This window comes from Pseudophryne corroboree, chromosome 3 (assembly GCF_028390025.1).
Source record: "Pseudophryne corroboree isolate aPseCor3 chromosome 3, aPseCor3.hap2, whole genome shotgun sequence".
NCBI lineage: Eukaryota > Metazoa > Chordata > Amphibia > Anura > Myobatrachidae > Pseudophryne > Pseudophryne corroboree.
In genome coordinates, this window is record NC_086446.1 from 8978527 (window position 1) to 9000948 (window position 22422).

A 22422-nucleotide genomic window follows, 5' to 3' on the forward strand; every position below is an offset into this window, starting at 1 on the left:
GAAAAGGTAGAAAACTGAGGTTGATGAACGGTGACTTGAGAACGTGGTCGTAGACAAAGAACTGTGGAACTGTGGGTGAGTGTAAAACGAGGCTGAAGACCAGAACCGTGGACTGCGACTTATGAGATGAAACTGCGGTAGAGGAGTAGAGAACTGTGGACGGTAGTTTGGGTCGTGACTGGAGACTGAGAACTGTAGACTGTGGCTTGAAAGATGAAGCTGGAGATAACGAGCTGAGGACTGTGAATGGTGGTTCGAGGACTTGGCTGGTAGCAAGAATCTGCGGACCGTGGCTTGGAGGACGAAGCTAGAGACCCGGGGTCATCCGTGCCCAAAGGGTCTTACTGAACCGAGTTTTCCAAGAGCGTCTCCACGGGCAGCAGCAGGCTAAGAACGGGAAAACTGCAGCAGCAACTGAGAACTGGCAAAGCAGGGTTAGAAGTACCAGAATACAGCAGGAATCCTGGGAGCACAGGCTAAAGCACCTACAACAGGGTTGTAACTTGAAGCACTGGCATCCCTGTCCTAAACCAGTCCCCTTTTATAGGAAGAAGTCTCCCTGGATTGGCTGGAAAACTAGGAACAGGAATTATGTCAGAAACTTGGTCTCCAACATGGCGGCGCCTAGTAATGCAGACCTTTACTGACAACATGCTGCTCACTGCCCGTGGTCTCCTAGGCAATGGCTTAGCGAAAGCGAGCTGCTACAGTGGCATCCCGCCGCCACGAGCGGACCCCCTCAACGCCATTACCGCTGCCTGTACCCTTGAACCCAGCGCTGCAGCCCTCCACCGCCGCTGCCCGGCCGCCCGTGAAGCTCGCCCCAGCGTTCCGGTAAGACCCCGGACGCTGACAACCGGTAATTCTATTTCTCGTAGTCCGTAGTGGATGCTGGGCGCCCGTCCCAAGTGCGTACTTTCTGCAATACGTGTATATAGTTATTGCTTAATAAAGGGTTTTTGTTATGAGCCATCTGTTGAATGAGGCTCATTTGTTGTTCATACTGTTAACTGGGTAAGTTTATCACAAGTTGTACGGTGTGATTGGTGTGACTGGTATGAGTCTTACCCTGGATTCCAAATCCTTTCCTTGTAATGTCAGCTCTTCCGGGCACAGTTTCCTTAACTGAGGTCTGGAGGAGGGGCATAGAGGGAGGAGCCAGTGCACACCAGATAGTACCTAATCTTTATTTTAGAGTGCCCAGTTTCCTGCTGAGCTCGTCTATTCCCCATGGTCCTTACGGAGTCCCCAGCATCCACTACGGACTACGAGAAATAGAATTACCGGTGAGCAAATTCTTATTTTTTCTTTTGACACTGGAATCAGTTGGGAACCGTTTTACCACGACGGTAAAACCAGTTTTACACCTTTTGGTTCTGGGGTGTACTTCTCAGCTGCGTTCGTACTTCTCTCTGTCAGAATCTTGTCTTGACGGACAGGTTCATGATGAAGCCTGAGTGTTCATATCTCTATCCATGTTTTGGAGGGTGCTCCTGTCTATCCCTCAGTTGCATTATTGCAGTTTGGAGATTTTCATTTGAGTCTTGCTGACTTCCTGTCCAAGCCTTGACACTGTATTGGCAATCTTCCAGTGGGCCTTGCTTGTTTCCTCAGTTGGTGCAACATTGTTCCTTTTATTGCAGGTTCTCCTTCTGGCTCTGATCATATAGGCGTTACCTACTTTTCTCTAACGTCCTAGTGGATGCTGGGGACTCCGTAAGGACCATGGGGAATAGACGGGCTCCGCAGGAGACTGGGCACTCCAAAGAAAGATTTAGGACTATCTGGTGTGCACTGGCTCCTCCCCCAATGACCCTCCTCCAAGCCTCAGTTAGATTTCTGTGCCCGGCTGAGCTGGATGCACACTAGGGGCTCTCCGGAGCTCCTAGAAAGAAAGTGTTTGTTAGGTTTTTTATTTTCAGTGAGACCTGCTGGCAACAGGCTCACTGCATCGAGGGACTAAGGGGAGAAGAAGTGAACCTACCTAAGTGGTGGTAGCTTGTGCTTCTTAGGCTACTGGACACCATTAGCTCCAGAGGGTTCGAACACAGGCACCGATCTCGTCATCCGTTCCCGGAGCCGCGCCGCCGTCCCCCTTACAGAGCCAGAAGCAAGAAGAGGTCCAGAAAATCGGCGACTGAAGACTTCTGTCTTCTCCAAGGTAGCGCACAGCACTGCAGCTGTGCGCCATTGCTCCTCATGCACACCACACACTGCGGTCACTGATGGGTGCAGGGCGCTGGGGGGGGGGGGCGCCCTGAGCAGCAATTATTACACCTTGACTGGCAAACTAACACCATATATAGCCCCAGGGGCTATATAGGTGTATATTAACCCCTGCCAGATACACTAAAATAGCGGGAGAAAGCCAGCCAAAAAAGGGGCGGGGCCTTCTCCCTCAGCACACTGGCGCCATTTTTCCCTCACAGCTCCGCTGGAAGGAAGCTCCCTGGCTCTCCCATGCAGTCCATACACTACAGAAGGGGTTAAAAAGAGAGGGGGGGCACAATTTAGGTGCAGTATACAATATATATAGGCAGCTATAAGGGAAAACACTCTTATAGGTGATATCCCTGTGATATATAGCGCCCTGGTGTGTGCTGGCATACTCTCCCTCTGTCTCCCCAAAGGGCTTTGTGGGGTCCTGTCCTCTGTCAGAGCATTCCCTGTGTGTGTGCTGTGTGTCGGTACGGCTGTGTCGACATGTATGAGGAGGATAATGATGTGGAGGTGGAGCGAATGCCTGTAAATGTGATGTCACCCCCTGCGGGGTCGACACCGGTGTGGTTGGATTTATGGAAGGATTACGTGAAAGTGTCAACTCCTTACACAAAAGGTCGACGACACAGAACAGCCGGCTACTCAGCTTGTGCCTGTTCCAGCGTCTCTAATGTCATGGGGGGCTCTAAAAACGCCCGCTACCTCAGATGGCAGACACAGATGTCGACACGGATACCGACTCCAGTGTCGACGACGATGAGACTAGTGTACCCTCCAAATAGTTCCACCCGTTACATGATTGAGGCAATGAAAAATGTATTACACATTTATAATAATACCCTAGGTACCACATAAAAGGGTATTATGTTTGGTGAGAGAAAACTACCAGTAGTTTTTCCTGCATCTGAGAAAATAAATGAGGTGTGTGAGGAAGCGTGGTCTTCCCCCGGTAAGAAATTGATCATTTCTAAATGGTTATTGGCAGCGTACCCTTTCCCGCCAGAGGATAGGTCACGTTGGGAAACACCCCATAGGGTAGATACAGCGCTTACACGCTTATCAGAAAAGGTGGCACTACCGTCTCCGGATACGGCCGCCCTGAAAGAACCTGCTGATAAAAAGCAGGGGGTTACCCTAAAAGATATAGTCACACACTCGGGCATTATATTGCGACCAGCCATTGCTTCGGCATGGATGTGCAGTGCTCCCGCTGCGTGGTCAGATTCCCTGTCGGAAAATAACTATGGATAGGGACAATATTTTGCTGACATTAGAGCATATAAAAGACATGGTCTTATACATGCGTGATGCACAGAGGGATGTTTGCCGGCTGGCATCAAAAATAAGCGCTATGTCCATTGCCGCCAGAAGGGGGTTATGGACTCTGCAATGGTCAGGTGATGCAGACTCGAATCGGCACATGGAAGTTTTGCCCTATAAGCGGGTAAAACTGTTTGGGGATGGTCTTTCAGACCTCGTTTCCACAGCTACTGCTGGGAAATCGACTTTTTTGCCACAGGCTACCCCACAACAAAAGAAAGCACCGTATCATCAAGTACAGTCCTTTCGGCCCCAGAAAAGCAAGAGGGCTAGAGGCTCATTCTTTCTGCTGAGAGGCAAAGGTAGAGGAAAAATCTGCAGCACACAGCTAGTTCCCAAGAGCAGAAGTCCTCCCTGCGTCCGGTAAGTCCACAGCATGACGCTGGGGCTGCTCAGGCGGACCCGGGTACGGTGGGGGCCCGTCTCAGAAATTTCAGTGCCCAGTGGGCTCTCTCACATGGATCCCTGGGTCCTTCAAGTAGTATCTCAGGGGTACAGGCTGGAGTTCGAGACGTTCTTCCACCCGCCGTTTCCTAAAATCTGCCTTACCGGCTCCTCCCTCTGCCAGGGAGGCGGTGGTGGCTATTCAACACTATAATCACAACAAGTGATTGTCAAGGTGCCCCTCCTTCAGCAAGGAAGGGGTTATTATTCCACAATGGTTGTGGTACCGAAACAGAACGGTTCGGTGAGACCCATCTTAAAATTAAAATACTTGAACTTTTATATCAGAAGATTCAAGTTCAAGATGGAATCGCTCAGGGCGGTTATTACGAGCCTGGACGAGGGGGATTACAGGGTCTCCCTGGACAACAAGGTTGCGTACCTGCATGTCCCCATTTACCCTCCTCACCAGGAGTACCTCAGGTGTGGGGTACAGAACTGTCACTATCCGTTCCAGACGCTGCCGTTGGAGTTGTCCACGGCACCGAAGGTCTTTACCAGGGTAATGGCCGAAATGATGATACTTCTTCGGAAGAAGGGGGTTTTTATTATCCCGTATTTGGACGATCTCCTGATAAAGGCGAGGTCCAAAGAACAGTTGGTAGTGGGGGTAGCACTCTCTCGGGAAGTGCTACAACAGCACGGCTGGATTCTCAATATTCCAAAGTCACAGCTGGTCCCTACGACACGTCTTCTGTTCCTGGGAATGATTCTGGACACAGACCAGAAAAGAGTGTTTCTTCCAGTGGAAAAAGCAGAGGAGTTGTCATCTCTAGTCAGAGACATCCTGAAACCAGGACAGGTGTCGGTACATCAATGCACACGAGTCCTGGGAAAAATGGTAGCTTCGTACGAAGCATAATTCCATTCGGAAGGTTCCACGCAAGGACGTTCCTGTGGGACAAATGGTCCGGGTCCCATCTACAGATACAACAGCGGATAACCCTGTCAGCAAGAAACAGGGTGTCGCTGCTGTGGTGGCTGCAGAGGGCTCATCTACTAGAGGGCTGCAGATTCGGAATACAGGACTGGGTCCTGGTAACCACGGATGCCAGCCTTCGGGGCTGGGGTGCAGTCACACAGGGAAGAAATTTCCAAGGAGATTTCGCTTCACATAAATTTTGGAGCTAAGGGCCATTTACAATGCCCTAAGCCAAGCAAGGCCCCTGCTTCAGAACCAGCCGGTACTGATCCAATCAGACAACCTCACGGCGGTCGCCCATGTAAACAGACAGGGCGGCACAAGAAGCAGGAGGGCAATGGCAGAAGCCACAAGGATTCTCCGATGGGCGGAAAATCATGTGTTAGCACTGTCAGCAGTGTTCATTCCGGGAGTGGACAACTGGGAAGCAGACTTCCTCAGCAGGCACGACCTCCACCCGGGAGAATGGGGACTTCATCCAGAAGTTTTCCAGATGCTGGTAAACCGTTGGGAAAAACCACAGGTGGACATGATGGCGTCCCGCCTAAACAAAATGCTAAAAAGGTATTGCGTCAGGTCAAGGGACCCTCAGGCGATCGCTGTGGACGCTCTAGTGACACCGTGGGTGTACCAGTCGGTTGTATGTTTTTCCTCCTCTGCCTCTCATACCCAAGGTACTGAGAATAATAAGAAGGCAAGGAGTGAGAACTATTCTCGTGGCTCCGGATTGGCCAAGAAGAGCTTGGTACCCGGAACTTCAAGAGATGCTGGCAGAGGACCCATGGCCTGTACCGCTCAGACAAGACCTGCTGCAGCAGGGACCCTGTCTGTTCCAAGACTTACCGCGGCTGCGTTTGACGGCATGGCGGTTGAACGCTGGATCCTAAAGGAAAAAGGTATTCCGAAGGAAGTCATCCCTACCCTGATCAAAGCCAGGAAGGATGTCACCGCGAAGCATTATCACCGCATTTGGCGGAAATATGTTGCTTGGTATGAGGCCAAGAAGGCCCCAATGGAGGAATTTCAACTGGGTCGTTTCCTACATTTCCTGCAAGCAGGTGTGACTTTGGGCCTCAACTTGGGATCCATTAAAGTCCAGATCTCGGCCCTGTCGATTTTCTTCCAGAAAGAACTGGCTTCACTGTCTGAAGTTCAGACTTTTGTCAAGGGAGTTCAGCATACTCAGCCTTCTTTTGTGCCCCCGGTGGCACCTTGGGATCTCAATGTGGTCTTGGAGTTTCTAAAATCACATTGGTTTGAGTCACTTAAAACTGTGGATTTAAAATATCTCGCGTGGAAAGTGGTTATGTTGTTGGCTCTGGCTTCGGCCAGACGTGTGTCAGAATTGGCGGATTTGTCCTGTAAAAGCCCCTGTCTGATTTTCCATATTCTTAGGGCAGAATTGAGGACTCGTCCTCCGTTTCTTCCGAAGGTGGTATCAACTTTTCACTTGAACCAACCTATTGTGGTGCCTGCGGCTACTAGGGACTTGGAGGATTCCAAGTTTCTGGACGTAGTCAGGGCCCTGAAAATATGTTTCCAGGACGGCTGGAGTCAGGAAAACGGACTCGCTGTTTATCCTGTATGCACCCAACAAGTTGGGTGCTCCTGCTTCTGAGCAGTCTATTGCGCGCTGAAATTGTAGCACTATTCAGCTGGCGCATTCTGCGGTGGAATTGCCGCAGCCTAAATCAATAAAAGCCCATTCCACAAGGAAGGTGGGCTCATCTTGGTCGGCTGCCTGAGGGGTCTCGGCTTTACAACTTTGCCGAGCAGCTACTTGGTCAGGGGCAAACACGTTTGCAAAATTCTACGAAATTGATACCCTGGCTGAGGAGGACCTGGAGTTCTCTCATTCGGTGCTGCAGAGTCATCCGCACTCTCCCGCCCATTTTGGGAGCTTTGGTATAATCCCCATGGTCCTTACGGAGTCCCCAGCATCCACTAGGACGTCAGAGAAAATAAGATTTTACTCACCGGTAAATCTATTTCTCGTAGTCCGTAGTGGATGCTGGCCGCCCATCCCAAGTGCGGATTGTCTGCAATACTTGTACATAGTTATTGTTACAAAAATCGGGTTTTGTTGTGAGCCATCTCTTCAGAGGCTACAATTGTTATCATACTGTTAACCGGGGTTCCTATCACGTGTTATATGGTGTGATTGGTGTGGCTGGTATGAGTCTTACCCGGGATTCAAAATCCTTCCTTATTGTGTCGGCTCTTCCGGGCACAGTGTCCTAACTGAGGCTTGGAGGAGGGTCATGGGGGGAGGAGCCAGTGCACACCAGATAGTCCTAAATCTTTCTTTGGAGTGCCCAGTCTCCTGCGGAGCCCGTCTTTTCCCCATGGTCCTTACGGAGTCCCCAGCATCCACTACGGACTACGAGAAATAGATTTACCGGTGAGTAAAATCTTATTTTTTCCAGCAAGCTTTTCTTCTTTCATTGGGGGTGGTGTTAGTGCGGGTTCTTGAGCGTCACGGCATGTGGTCTTGGTTGGATAATCGTGGCTGGTCCTCGGGACACAATTATTCTTTTTTTTTCAAGAGTTTTTTTTATTCAAACAATCAATTTCCGATTACAGATAATGCGTAACATTGATGTATTGTGTACAGTAAACCAAAGAACCACATGTGAGACCATATCCACTTACAACATAGTATTAACAGGTATGAAGGATATTGCAGGTCTTGGATGTACATTAATAGTCCTTATTAGTAAAGAGATGTGCTTATACATACAGTTAGTCATACCGAATAAACTTGCAAGATCCGTAAACAGTTTATTAGTCCTCATTAAATTGTTATATTATTTTACCTATACACAAAACAGAAAAAAAAGGAGAGAAAAAGAAAAATGACCTAACCGATAACCATTTTAAACATTGCTCAGAGCCAGGCGGCTATGCAGCTCGCATCTTAAAGAAACAAAGCACATGTCACCAAACAGCAGATCAGGGGGATAACAGCAGCCTAATAACCGTTATAACGAAGGATCAGGGTGAGAGTATGGAGACTCGATCCAGGGAGACCAGATCCTGTCAAACTTAGTGGAAGCATTATGTTTCATGTATATATAGCGTTCCTTGAAAATAGTTTAATTTACTAGGATCCTAAATGAAGAGATTGAGGGGCTATTAGGGGCTATCCACACCCTCGCAAGACACACCTTTGCCAAGGCGCATATACTGCGAGCATATAGGCCCTCCGGACTGGACACAAAAGCAGAGCAACCCATCCCCAAAATGCTCACCCCACGGTTCTGTAAGTCTCCAGCTATTCATGTATTCTCCAGAATTGACCTGACCCCCGACCAAAACACCGGCAGCGTCGGACAGTCCCAGACAAGATGCCAAAAAGTACCCAGAGCCACCCCACACTTAGGGCAAACATTCGATTTGACCAGTCCCAAATTTGGCCAGTCTAACCGGAGTCCTATGTGTTCTATGTAGAATGAAGAACTGTATTTGTTGATATCTAAGGGATTTGGTGACCGTACCAGGATTCTCTAGGGCAAAAGCCCAATCCTCCTCGACTATAGGACCCAAATCTCCTCCCATTTTCCACGAAGACGTGTCCGAAGGTCCGTGTGAAGTTTAGCGAGAAGATAACCATATGCAAGGGAAATCATCTTTACTCGACCCAGTGTACTTACAAAGGTCTTAATGGGAAATGGGAGGAGACTAGGGGGAGATCCCGCGAATTGGGTCTGCAGAGCATACCGAAGTTGAAGATTTGAGCCATGATTCAAGATAATCTTCAGGGTGATAGCCCTCCTCTTTCTCAGGCAGGCCCACAAATCGTACATTGTTTCTACGTAGTCGACCCTCTATGTCTAGAAGCTTGTTTTGAAGGGAGGAAACCTGCTGGGTCACCGTAGATTTAGGGTACCACACAAATCCTCCAAATTTGAGACGCACGTTTCCGCCTCTCCCACTCTCGGATACGCTGGACATCTTGTCGGAGTAAGGAAAGGTCACACTGCACTTTCTCCATCTTATCCAAAAGACGCTGTTTAGAGCCTGCTATAGCCTCCAGCACTTGTTGAATAGAAGGTGCCGTAGGGGAGTCGGCAGCTGTTACAGGTGGGGAACAGGGATGCGTTGGAGAAGCTCACTGAGGAGGAACCTGCGAGGTCAGAGGATTAGATTGTCTAGCAAACTTCTCCAACTTAGCCGCGGCTGCACGCTGGCTATCTTTAACCATGATGATCAAAGGGTAGAGGTAGTAATGGTAAACACCGGCAGGTTCTCAGCGTAGCAGTGTAGATAGAAGCAGGCGGCAGTGAGGTTGTGAATATTCAATAACTATATATGCAGCCGTGCCCGACCTAATAGAGTAATAGAGAGATAAAGGTTCCCAATATAGAAGTGAAGGCAGTTGAAGGTGGCCATCAGTATGTATACCAAATAAAAGCAGCCTATATTAGGGTCCCAGGAGGCAGTATCTGTATGCACTGAAGCAATAAAACAGAAGCCCTTGTGTGTGTGTATAGCCTCTGCAGGCTAAAAGATCAGTCCAGTGTAGTAGGGCCGTCTGTAGAGCTGCACTTAAAATGGCTGCCAGACTCCCAGTCCTCTCTCCCCTTCCCCAGGAGTACCTGTATCACCCACTGGCCCACGGAGCTGCAGGTCAAAGCCAGCCAGGAGCAGGAGGGGTGTCAGCATCCCCCAGGTAACCCGCAATGTGAGGCAGTGCCGCGAGTCTGTCACTTAGGCTCCGGGAACCGCGTGGCCAAGAGCTCTGAAATTGAGGCCGAGGATCCGGAGGGGGCGCAGGCCGCAGCACCGGAGAGCAGCCGCCGCAGCCAGACAGCCGGCGGAGGTGACGGAGAGGGGTGCCCGCCGCAGCACAAAGGTGTGGGGAGGAGATTAGTGCTGGGTAGGTGTACCGGAGGGTGTCAGGATGTCCAAAAGGATTATTGTAGCCGGGTAGCTCCCGGGACTTGCTGCCTATTCCTTTGCCGCCGTGGCCACTCCCCCCACAATTTTGCTTTTATGCCTTGTATTACATTTATGGTTCCTCAAACACCAGTTGACATACAGTTTTAAAATTGGATTCACCAGGCTTTATCCCCCCACCCCCTTTGGAAATAGTATTTCTCTGACGTCCTGGGGAATAGCGGCTCCGCAGGAGACTGGGCACAAAAGTAAAAGCTTTAGGACTACCTGGTGTGCACTGGCTCCTCCCCCTATGACCCTCCTCCAAGCCTCTGTTAGATTTTTGTGCCCGAACGAGAAGGGTGCACACTAGGTGGCTCTCCTGAGCTGCTTAGTGAAAGGGGAGAAGAAGCGAACTCACCTGCGTGCAGAGTGGATTGGGCTTCTTAGGCTACTGGACATTAGCTCCAGAGGGACCGATCACAGGCCCAGCCATGGATAGGTCCCAGAGCCGCGCCCCTTACAGAGCCAGAAGACAGAAGAGGTCCGGAGAATCGGCGGCAGAAGACGTCCTGTCTTCAACAAGGTAGCGCACAGCACCGCAGCTGTGCGCCATTGCTCTCAGCACACTTCACACTCCGGTCACTGAGGGTGCAGGACGCTGGGGGGGGCGCCCTGAGACGCAATAAAAACACCTTGGATGGCGAAAAATGCATCACATATAGCTCCTGGGCTATATGGATGCATTTAACCCCTGCCAGTTTTCCTTAAAAAAGCGGGAGAAAGGCCGCCGAGAAGGGGGCGGAGCCTATCTCCTCAGCACACAAGCGCCATTTTCCCTCACAGCTCCGCTGGAAGGACGTTTCCCTGACTCCCCTGCAGTCCTGCACTACAGAAACAGGGTAAAACAAGAGAGGGGGGGCACTAAATTGGCACAAGAATTTATACAGCAGCTATATTAGGGAGAAACACTTATATAAGGTTGTCCCTATACATTATATATAGCGCTCTGGTGTGTGCTGGCAAACTCTCCCTCTGTCTCCCCAAAGGGCTAGTGGGGTCCTGTCCTCTATCAGAGCATTCCCTGTGTGTGTGCTGTGTGTCGGTACGTTTGTGTCGACATGTATGAGGAGGAAAATGGTGTGGAGGCGGAGCAATTGCCTGTAATAGTGATGTCACCCCCTAGGGAGTCGACACCTGACTGGATGGTCTTATGGAAGGAATTACGTGATAGCGTCAGCACTTTACAAAAGACTGTTGACGACATGAGACAGCCGGCAAATCAGTTAGTACCTGTCCAGGCGTCTCAAACACCGTCAGGTGCTCTAAAGCGCCCGTTACCTCAGATGGTCGACACAGACCCAGACAAGCACACTGACTCCAGTGTCGACGGTGAGGAAACAAACGTGATTTCCAGTAGGGCCACACGTTACATGATCACGGCAATGAAGGAGGTTTTGAACATTTCTGATACTACAAGTACCACAAAAAAGGGTATTATGTGGGGTGTAAAAAAACTACCCGTAGATTTTCCTGAATCAGATGAATTAAATGAGGTGTGTGATGAAGCATGGGTTTCCCCTGATAAAAAACTGATAATTTCTAAAAAATTATTGGCATTATACCCTTTCCCGCCAGAGGTTAGGGCGCGTTGGGAAACACCCCCTAGGGTAGATAAAGCGCTCACACGCTTATCAAAACAAGTGGCGTTACCGTCTCCTGATACGGCCGCCCTCAAGGAACCAGCTGATAGGAAGCTGGAAAATATCCTAAAAAGTATATACACACATACTGGTGTTATACTGCGACCAGCAATCGCCTCAGCCTGGATGTGCAGTGCTGGGGTGGCTTGGTCGGATTCCCTGACTGAAAATATTGATACCCTGGATAGGGACAGTATATTATTAACTATAGAGCATTTAAAAGATGCATTTCTATATATGCGAGATGCACAGAGGGACATTTGCACTCTGGCATCAAGAGTAAGTGCGCTGTCCATTTCTGCCAGAAGAGGGTTATGGACGCGACAGTGGTCAGGTGATGCGGATTCCAAACGGCATTTGGAAGTATTGCCGTATAAAGGGGAGGAGTTATTTGGGGTTGGTCTATCGGACCTGGTGGCCACGGCAACGGCTGGGAAATCCACCTTTTTACCCCAGGTCACCTCACAGCAGAAAAAGACACCGTCTTTTCAGGCTCAGTCCTTTCGTCCCCATAAGGGCAAGCGGGCAAAAGGCCACTCATTTCTGCCCCGGGGCAGAGGAAGGGGAAAAAGACTGCATCAGGCAGCCTCTTCCCAGGAACAGAAGCCCTCCCCCGCTTCTGCCAAGTCCTCAGCATGACGCTGGGGCCTTACAAGCGGACTCGGGCACGGTGGGGGGCCATCTCAAGAATTTCAGCGCGCAGTGGGCTCACTCGCAAGTGGACGCCTGGATCCTGCAGGTAGTATCTCAGGGGTACAAATTGGAATTCGAGACGTCTCCCCCTCGCCGGTTCCTGTAGTCTGCTTTACCAACGTCTCCCTCCGACAGGGAGGCGGTATTGGAAGCCATTCACAAGCTGTATTCCCAGCGGGTGATAATCAAGGTACCCCTCCTACAACAGGTAAAGGGGTATTATTCCACGCTGTTTGTGGTGCCGAAGCCAGACGGCTCGGTGAGACCTATTTTAAATCTGAAATCCTTGAACACTTACATACAAAGGTTCAAATTCAAGATGAAGTCACTCAGAGCAGTGATAGCGAACCTGGAAGAAGGGGACTATATGGTGTCTCTGGACATCAAGGATGCTTACCTCCATGTCCCAATTTGCCCTTCTCACCAAGGGTACCTCAGGTTTGTGGTACAGAACTGTCATTATCAGTTTCAGACGCTGCCGTTTGGATTGTCCACGGCACCCCGGGTCTTTACCAAGGTAATGGCCGAAATGATGATTCTTCTTCGAAGAAAAGGCGTCTTAATTATCCCTTACTTGGACGATCTCCTGATAAGGGCAAGGTCCAGGGAACAGTTAGAGGTCGGAGTAGCACTATCTCAAGTAGTGCTACGACAGCACGGGTGGATTCTAAATATTCCAAAATCGCAGCTGATTCCGACGACACGTCTGCTGTTCCTAGGGATGATTCTGGACACGGTCCAGAAAAAGGTGTTTCTCCCGGAGGAGAAAGCCAGGGAGTTATCCGAGCTAGTCAGGAACCTCCTAAAACCAGGCCAAGTGTCAGTGCATCAATGCACAAGGGTCCTGGGAAAAATGGTGGCTTCTTACGAAGCGATTCCATTCGGCAGATTCCACGCAAGAACCTTTCAGTGGGATCTGCTGGACAAATGGTCCGGATCGCATCTTCAGATGCATCAGCGGATAACCCTGTCTCCGAGGACAAGGGTGTCTCTCCTGTGGTGGTTGCAGAGTGCTCATCTTCTAGAGGGCCGCAGATTCGGCATTCAGGACTGGGTCCTGGTGACCACGGGTGCCAGCCTGAGAGGCTAGGGAGCAGTCATACAGGGAAGAAATTTACAGGGCTTGTGGTCAAGCATGGAAACGTCATTTCACATAAATATCCTGGAACTAAGGGCCATTTACAATGCCCTAAGTCAAGCAAGGCCTCTGCTTCAGGGTCAGCCGGTGTTGATCCAGTCGGACAACATCACGGCAGTCGCCCACGTAAACAGACAGGGCGGCACAAGAAGCAGGAGAGCGATGGCAGAAGCTGCAAGGATTCTTCACTGGGCGGAAAATCATGTGATAGCACTGTCAGCAGTGTTCATTCCCGGAGTGGACAACTGGGAAGCAGATTTTCTCAGCAGACACGATCTCCACCCGGGAGAGTGGGGACTTCATCCAGAAGTCTTCCAATTGATTGTAAACCGTTGGGAAAAACCAAAGGTGGACATGATGGCGTCCCGCCTCAACAAAAAACTAGACAGGTATTGCGCCAAGTCAAGGGATCCTCAGGCAATAGCGGTGGATGCTCTGGTAACAACGTGGGTGTACCAGTCAGTGTATGTGTTCCCTCCTCTGCCTCTCATACCCAAGATACTGAGGATTATAAGACGGAGAGGAGTAAGAACTATACTCATGGCTCCGGATTGGCCAAGAAGGACTTGGTACCCGGAACTTCAAGAGATGCTCACGGAGGATCCGTGGCCTCTACCTCCTAAGAAGGGACCTGCTTCAGCAAGGACCCTGTCTGTTCCAAGACTTACAGCGGCTGCGTTTGACGGCATGGCGGTTGAACGCCGGATCCTGAAGGAAAAAGGCATTCCAGATGAAGTCATTCCTACCCTGATCAAAGCCAGGAAGGATGTAACTGCACAACATTATCACCGTATTTGGAGGAAATATGTTGCGTGGTGCGAGGCCAGGAAGGCCCCGACAGAGGAATTTCAACTAGGTCGTTTCCTGCATTTCCTGCAAACAGGACTGTCCATGGGCCAAAAATTAGGATCCATTAAGGTTCAAATTTCGGCCTTGTCGATTTTCTTCCAGAAAGAATTGGCTTCAGTTCCTGAAGTCCAGACTTTTGTAAAGGGGGTACTGCATATACAGCCGCCCTTTGTGCCTCCAGTGGCACCCTGGGATCTCAATGTGGTTTTGGGATTCCTAAAATCACATTGGTTTGAACCACTTGCCACAGTGGATTTAAAATATCTCACATGGAAAGTGGTAATGCTGTTGGCCTTGGCTTCAGCCAGGCGCGTATCAGAATTGGAGGCTTTATCCTATAAAAGCCCTTACCTGATATTTCATTCGGATAGGGCGGAATTGAGGACTCGTCCTCAATTTCTCCCTAAGGTGGTTTCAGCGTTTCACCTAAACCAACCTATTGTAGTGCCTGCGGCTACTGGGGACTTGGAGGATTCCAAGTTACTGGATGTAGTCGGGGCCCTGAAAATATATGTTTCCAGGACGGCTGGAGTCAGGAAATCTGACTCGCTGTTTATATTGTATGCACCCAACAAGCTGGGTGCTCCTGCTTCTAAGCAGACTATTGCTCGTTGGATTTGTAGTACAATTCAGCTTGCACATTCTGTGGCAGGCCTGCCACAGCCAAAATCTGTCAATGCCCATTCCACAAGGAAGGTGGGCTCATCTTGGGCGGCTGCCCGAGGGGTCTTAGGGTCTACAACTTTGCCGAGCAGCTACGTGGTCAGGGGAAAACACGTTTGTAAAATTCTACAAATTTGATACCCTGGCTAAGGAGGACCTGGAGTTCTCTCATTCGGTGCTGCAGAGTCATCCGCACTCTCCCGCCCGTTTGGGAGCTTTGGTATAATCCCCATGGTCCTGACGGAGTCCCAGCATCCACAAGGACGTCAGTGAAAATAATAATTTACTTACCGATAATTCTATTTCTCGTAGTCCGTAGTGGATGCTGGGCGCCCATCCCAAGTGCGGATTGTCTGCAATACTTGTACATAGTTATTGTTACCAAAAAATTCGGGTTTTGTTGTAGTGAGCCATCTGTTCTGGAGGCTCCTCATGTTATCATACTGTTAACTGGGTTTAGATCACAAGTTATATGGTGTGATTGGTGTGGCTGGTATGAGTCTTACCCGGGATTCAAAAATCCTTCCTTATTGTGTACGCTCGTCCGGGCACAGTATCCTAACTGAGGCTTGGAGGAGGCTCATAGGGGGAGGAGCCAGTGCACACCAGGTAGTCCTAAAGCTTTTACTTTTGTGCCCAGTCTCCTGCGGAGCCGCTATTCCCCATGGTCCTGACGGAGTCCGAGCATCCACTACGGACTACGAGAAATAGAATTATCGGTAAGTAAATTCTTATTTTTTGTACTTGCCGTAAAATCCATTCCTCGGAATCCATCTTGGGGGAAGACTTGGAGAACGACTTTGTTAGGTAAATACTGAGGTTTGAGCTCAGAGAAGGTATGACTTGAAGGCGGTGGAGCGTGGTTCTACTTTAACTATTTAGTGACTGCCCTTTGCCATCCTCTCTAACACAAAGTCATAGCACTGCCCCCCAGATGGATTACAAAAAATAGATTTTATTGTGAGTACAAAAATTATCTCTTCCAACCAAATGTGATATCCAAGTTCCACATCAGCCAACAGATTGTGGTACCTTCCACCGACCATCAGTATTCAAGGACAGATGATGATTCTCTTAACCTTTTATATATAGTCATGTGTTGCAGATTATGTCCTGTGTACTGAGGACTTGCATCACATAGACAATGTTATTTTTTTTTATTGTATTTGCAAAAAAAGAAAACTAAATGCAAATGCATGTATTTCGTTTTCTTTCTTTCTTTCTTTCTTTCTTTCTTTCCCACCAAGAAATACTTTGATTTTTCTAGTTTTGACAGCAATCCATATTTCCAAAACTACAGAGAGGACGATTGTACATATAGAGTTTGATATAATGTGCTATCAAAACTTAGAATACAATTGTCTAGTTTGAATGAAATGTATAAAGTAGGTAGATATAATAGTAAACACTTCATTTTGCCCTAACATGGGTGTCTCTGGGTCTGTAGGTACCAGGAAGGGAGAGATTGGTCACTTTTAGTGACGTCCCTATCCCTGGCTTTACCTGTATTTCTGCATTACATGGTGTCATAATTATTGCCAGAAAATAATCACAAAGTGGGAGCATTGTTCGAAAGACTATATCCCTCCTCTTCCAAATAAGGCTGATTTTAATCACCCAAGATGGGGATGATCCTCCAGTATTCTTCCTGAATTTTTGATTCCTCTAGTCTTGGGATTTTTGTCTTGTGATCAGAGGTATCATCTGTCAAACAAGGGCACTACTGTAAAATAACAAAGGTAGTGGAACCCAAATAGCTCTTCTTGGGGAGAAGAGCAGTCTGGAAACACCTTATGGTTCACCCACAGTAAGCCAGACGGATACTAGAGTAGAGAGTAGGGGCAGGATGCAATGAAGTCCAAGTTGGCCGGAGGTGCGGGTTCTTGCAGTAACTAATAGTATGAAATTGTTATTTCCAGCAGATGGATGCTCAAGCTGGGATCCTTTGGAGGCACGTCTTGTTTTGTGTACGGATTTTAAAATGGAAGATGACAACATCGTACGAGAGTATTCAGAACTGATCAATGTGCCCTCTAATCATGAGGAATGTTCTCCTGATAAATCAGTTACTGCTGCGCATAGTACAACTGATACAGCTGACACAGTCTTGCCATGTTCAGAATGTGGTACATTTTTTGAGTCCGTTTTATGTGGGAAATGCTGTACAAACCAATCACATCTTGAACACCATCAGAGACTTCATACAGGCGGGAAACCATTTCCATGCTCCGAGTGTGGGAAAAAATTTGCACAGAAATCACATCTTGTTACACATGAGAGATGTCACACAGGTGAGAAGCCATTTTCATGCTCTGAGTGTGGGAAATGTTTTACACAAGATTCACATCTTGTTAGACATCAGAGAAGTCACACAGGTGAGAAACCGTTTCCATGTTCTGAGTGTGGGAAATGTTTTACACAAAAATCACATCTTCAAAGACACCAGAGACATCACACAGGTGAGAAGCCTTTTGTGTGCTCTGAGTGTGGGAAATGTTTTAATCGCAAATCACTTCTTCTTGAACATGAAATGCGACACACGGGTAAGACACCATTTCAATGTTCTGAGTGCGGGAAATGTTTTACAAGAAAATCACATCTTGTCATACATCAGAAACGTTGCATACATGAGAAACCGTTTCCATGCTTTGAGTGTGGGGAATGTTTTACTCAGAAATCACATCTTATTAAACATCAGAGAAGTCACACAGGTGAGATTCTATTTCCATGCTTTGAGTGTGGGAAATGTTTTAAAAAGAAGAGTCTAATTAGGCATCAGAGAAGTCACACAGAAGAAAAAACATTTCCGTGTTTTGAGTGTGGAAAATGTTTCAGGCGCAAAGATGGTCTTGCTGACCATCAGAAAACACACACAGGTGAGAAACCATTTCCATGTTCTGAGTGTGGGAAATGTTTTACACAGAAGTCACATCTTGTAGAACATCAGCGACGTCACACAGGTGAGAGGCCATATCCATGCTCTGAGTGTGGGAAATGTTTCACAAAGAAACCATATCTTGTTACACATCTGAGAAGTCACACAGTTAAGAAATCATTTCCATGTTCTGAGTGTGGAAAATGCTGTACAAACAAATCACATCTTGTTAGACATGAGAAGACTCACACAGATGAGGGGCCATTTCCATGTTCTGAGTGCGGGAAATGTTTCACCAAGAAATCAAACCTTGTTGACCATCAGAAAACCCATACAGGTGAGAAACCATTTGTATGTTCAGAATGTGGGAAATGTTTTAGAAAGAAATCAAATCTACTTAAACATCAGAGAAGTCACACAGGTGAGAAGCCATTTTCATGTCCTGAGTGTGGGAAATGTTTTACACAGAAAACACATCTCATTGAACATCAGAGAAGCCACACAGGGGAGAAGCCATTTCCATGTTCTCAGTGTGGAAAATGTTTTACACAGAAATCAAGTCTTATTAAGCATCAGAGAAGTCACACAGGTGAGAAGCCATTTCCATGTTCTCAGTGTGGAAAATGTTTTACACATAAATCACATCTTGTTAAACATCAGACAACACATAAAGGAGAACAACAATTCCTATAAGTTAACAGACATGAAACAGGTTCTAGCAATACTAAAATTTGTAATATACAATATGTAAAGTTTATCAAAAAAGGTTATAAAAAAATACATGTATAGTGTGTACTCTGTATTATAGACCTCACTCCATTATGGAGGGCAATGCTCATTTGGGATTTGACCATTGTGGCCACAGATAGCAGCGTGGAGGCCAATCACCATTCAGCATCACTATTGGAGCTTTTGACCCCAGTGTAATATTCTATTAAATATACTGAAATGTTGACTATAGAGTAGAACACAGCTCTGTGGATGCCAGATTATGCGAGAAAGGGACACAAATGTCCAATCAGACAATGTTGGAACAACTATGTGATATCAATCAAGGACATTGTGATTCTAGCCATAGACCATGGCAGGTCTCCAGAAGAAGAGGGCTTTCTTCACTAAGTTTTCTACAAGACTTTGAGGATCGACAGTGCATCCGGAACGTGTTCACTGTGCCTCACTTTTTCCACATTTTGTTATATTACATCCTTATTCCAAAATGTAATAAATTAATTTTTTTTTCCAAATTCTACACACACTACCCCATAATGACAGCGTGAAAAAAGTTTTGTTTGTTTTTGTTGTTGATATTTTTGCTAATTTTTTAAAAATAAAATAAAAACCGAATAAATCACATGTTCATAAGTATTCACAGCTATTGCTCAATACTTTTTTGATGCACCTTTGTCATCAATTACAGCCTCAAGTCTTTTTGAATATGATGCCACAAGTTTGGCACACCTATCTTTGGGCAGGTTCGCCCATTCCTCTTTGCAGCACCTCTCAAGCTCCATCAGGTTGGATGGGAAGAGTCGGTGCACAGCCATTTTCAGATCTCTCCAGAGATGTTCAATCGGATACAAGTCTGTGCTCTGGCTGAGCCACTCCTTTAATATTTTGGCTGAGTGCTTAGGGTCGTTGTATTGCTGAAAGATGAACCCTCGCCCCAGTCTGAGGTCAAGAGCGCTCTGGAGCAAGTTTTCATCTAGGATGTCTCTGTACATTGCTGCATTCATCTTTCCCTCTATCCTGACTAGTCTCCCAGTTCCTGCCGCTGAAAAATATCCCCACAGCATGATGCTGCCACCACCATGATTCACTGTAGGGATGGTATTGGCCTGGTGATGAGCGGTGCCTGGTTTCCTCCAAACATGACGCCTGGCATTCACGCCAAAGAGTTCAATCTTTGTCTTATCAGACCAGATAATTTTGTTTCTCATGGTCTGAGAGTCCCTAAGGTACATTTTGGCAAATCCAGGCGGCTGCCATGTGCTTTTTACTAAGGAGCGGCTTCTATCTGGCCACTCTACCATACAGGCCTGATTGGTGGATTTCTGCAGAGATGGTTGTCCTTCTGGAAGGTTCTCCTCTCTCCACAGAGAAATGCTGTAGCTCTTGACAGAGTGACCATCTTGTTATTGGTCACCTCCCTTACTATGGCCCTTCTCCCTCAATCGCTCAGTTTAGACGGTCAGCCAGCTCTAAGAAGTCCTGGTGGTTTCGAACTTCTTCCATTTATGGAGGCCACTGTGCTCATTGGGACCTTCAAAGCAGCAGATATTTTTCTGTACCCTTCCCCAGATTTGTGCCTCGAGACGATCCTGTCTCGGAGGTCTACAGACAATTCCTTTGACTTCATGCTAGGTTTGTGCTCAGACATGCACTGTCAAGTGTGGGACCTTATATAGACAGGTGTGTGCCTATTCAAATCATGTCCAATCAACTGAATTTACCACAGACGAACTCCAATTAAGCTGTAGGAACATCTCAAGGATGATCAGTGGAAACAGGATGCACCTGAGCTCAATTTGAGCTTTATGGTAAAGGCTGCGAATACTTATGTACATGTGATTTCTTAGTTTTTTATTTTTATTAAATTTGTAAAAATCTCAAACTTTTTTCACGTTGTCATTATGGGGTATTGTGTGTAGAATTTCAAGGACAAAAGTGAATTTATTCCATTTTGGAATAAGGCTGTAACATAACAAAATGTGGAAAAAGTGAAGTGCTGTGAATTCTTTCCGGATGCACTGTATGTACAGCGAATAAGTGAATGGCGTAGGACAATTTTTTTTTTATCCTATGTTTGGCATCGAACACGAGAATTGCTCAGTGGAATACTTTGTACATTTATCAGGCTTACACTAGAGAATAGTTGGTTCCTGAAAATGTGACGTCACATTCTACCAGAGTCGCACAGCGTGGAGTATAATCCTGCCCAACAAAGTAGACCATTCTAACTTGATGGTATTAAAAGTGTGAAACAAGCCTTGCACTCCGTTATGGGTTACAAGATGCACAGCCACACGCACCTTGTAGTGGTTGTATCTATTACTGCAGGTATTATGTGCTAAATGGTCACCAAATGGCCATGTACCCGCATTTATCAACTGTTTTTAACGGACACTAAGGGGGGTAGTCAATTAGTGTGTGAATTTCCGACAGGTCGGAAAAACCACTAATTCGACACTCCCTATTCATTTGCAGACGCTTTCGACAGTTTTTCTTGGTCTTTTGTCGACCATGCTGATTCAACTTTTTAAGGGGTCAAATTGGCATGGGCAAAACCGGGCCAAAAACTAGAAAACGCCCGCAAATTCGACAAAACAGGTGGATCGGGGGCAAATTCGCAAATCCACGTGTTTTTCAACAGTTAGATTTTTCAACAAGTCACAGCAAAGAAGCCTTGATGAGCATGGCTCCATCTGTATGTGACTAGTGTTTCCCCACTTAGATTTCTAGCTCTCTTAGACCATTGGATGTTACTTATATATCATGAACCCTTGTAGATTGCCCGCAAAATGGCTGCCTGCGCCGTATGTCGGTGACATTTGTGCTTCCATTGCTGCAATTTTGGAATATATATTTGACACCTTAATCGTTGGACTATGCAGCTCTTACAGTATATTGCTGGACTAGGGCTATTGGTATATACTGTAATTTACACAGTGAGTAGTGCAGTGTGTTTTATGTTATGTTCTATTTTATTTTACATTTACTATTTATTCTTTATATATTGAATAAGTAGACAATGACCTAATACAGTGCAAACATGGACAAGACATGCGATGTTATCATCTGTACATAAATAAAGTAATATCTGTCATTACCACCCAAGTCGTCTGCTGGTCATTCAGAAGATGTTTTGGAAGGGAGAAGAAAATTAAGGAAGTATTTGATACGATGATAGGAATGTCTGAGTATTACACCATTGGTACAAAGTGACGTGGAGGGGGAATTGGAGGGGTGTGGTATTAAAGAGAGACAGTGCCTAGTTAGACAGTCAATAGATAGACACCATATGTTAGATATTAGGTCGACGGTCAAAAGGTCAACATGAAAAAGGTAGGCAGTACAAAAGGTCGACATAAAAAAGGTAGACGCCATTTTTTTTTTTGCATTTTTGGGGTTTGTGTGGATAGTTTTGTCATCTGGGACCCCCAATTGTAGAAAGGCATACCCTCGCGGGGCTCGCTGCGCTCACCACAAGGTTTATAACCAACTCTATGCTGACGTGGATAGCGAAGGTATGAAATAGTCCAAAAACATGTTACATTTTAAAAAAACATTTGTCCATCTTTTTCATGTCTACCATTTTCATTTCGAGCTATTGACCCTGGCAAAATATATATTCCAAACCGTACTACACAATTATAGTGGCCTCCTATGTACTTTCAAAGAAATCCTTCACCAAGATTCTAAAAACACAAATTTCTCACACCAAATAGAAAGGACATATGGCGCTACCATAGATTTTTACTCCTCTTAAGTAATTAAAAAAATCCCAATGATTCTAAAAGTTTGATACTTAGTATAAATACATCCTTTTAAAATGGAGATCCGTCAATCTATAAAATAAAAATGAACAGCTTCTATCGCAGATATGGTAGAAGCAATGACCAGAGCATTCCTTCCTCAAATTGATAAAATATTTGAAGCAATACAGGCATCATTAGATGTGGCCATAAGCAAAGTGGACTCTAATACATCTCTAATATCC

The 22422-nt window shown here is 46.8% G+C and overlaps 1 protein-coding gene across 4 annotated transcripts in view; it reads left to right on the forward strand.

The window, feature by feature from the left end:
- LOC135054535 (oocyte zinc finger protein XlCOF6-like) overlaps nucleotides 1-21534 on the forward strand; it is a 49785-nt gene extending 28251 nt beyond the window's left edge. For 3 of the 4 annotated variants that reach the window (XM_063957678.1, XM_063957681.1, XM_063957679.1), the window contains one exon: nucleotides 16750-21534. In XM_063957678.1, coding sequence (XP_063813748.1) covers nucleotides 16750-18398 — 1649 coding nt within the window. In that variant the 3' untranslated portion in view covers nucleotides 18399-21534. The remainder of the gene's footprint in view (nucleotides 1-16749) is intronic. The other variant, XM_063957680.1, reaches the window with a different exon arrangement.
- The last annotated feature ends 888 nt before the right edge of the window (nucleotides 21535-22422 follow it).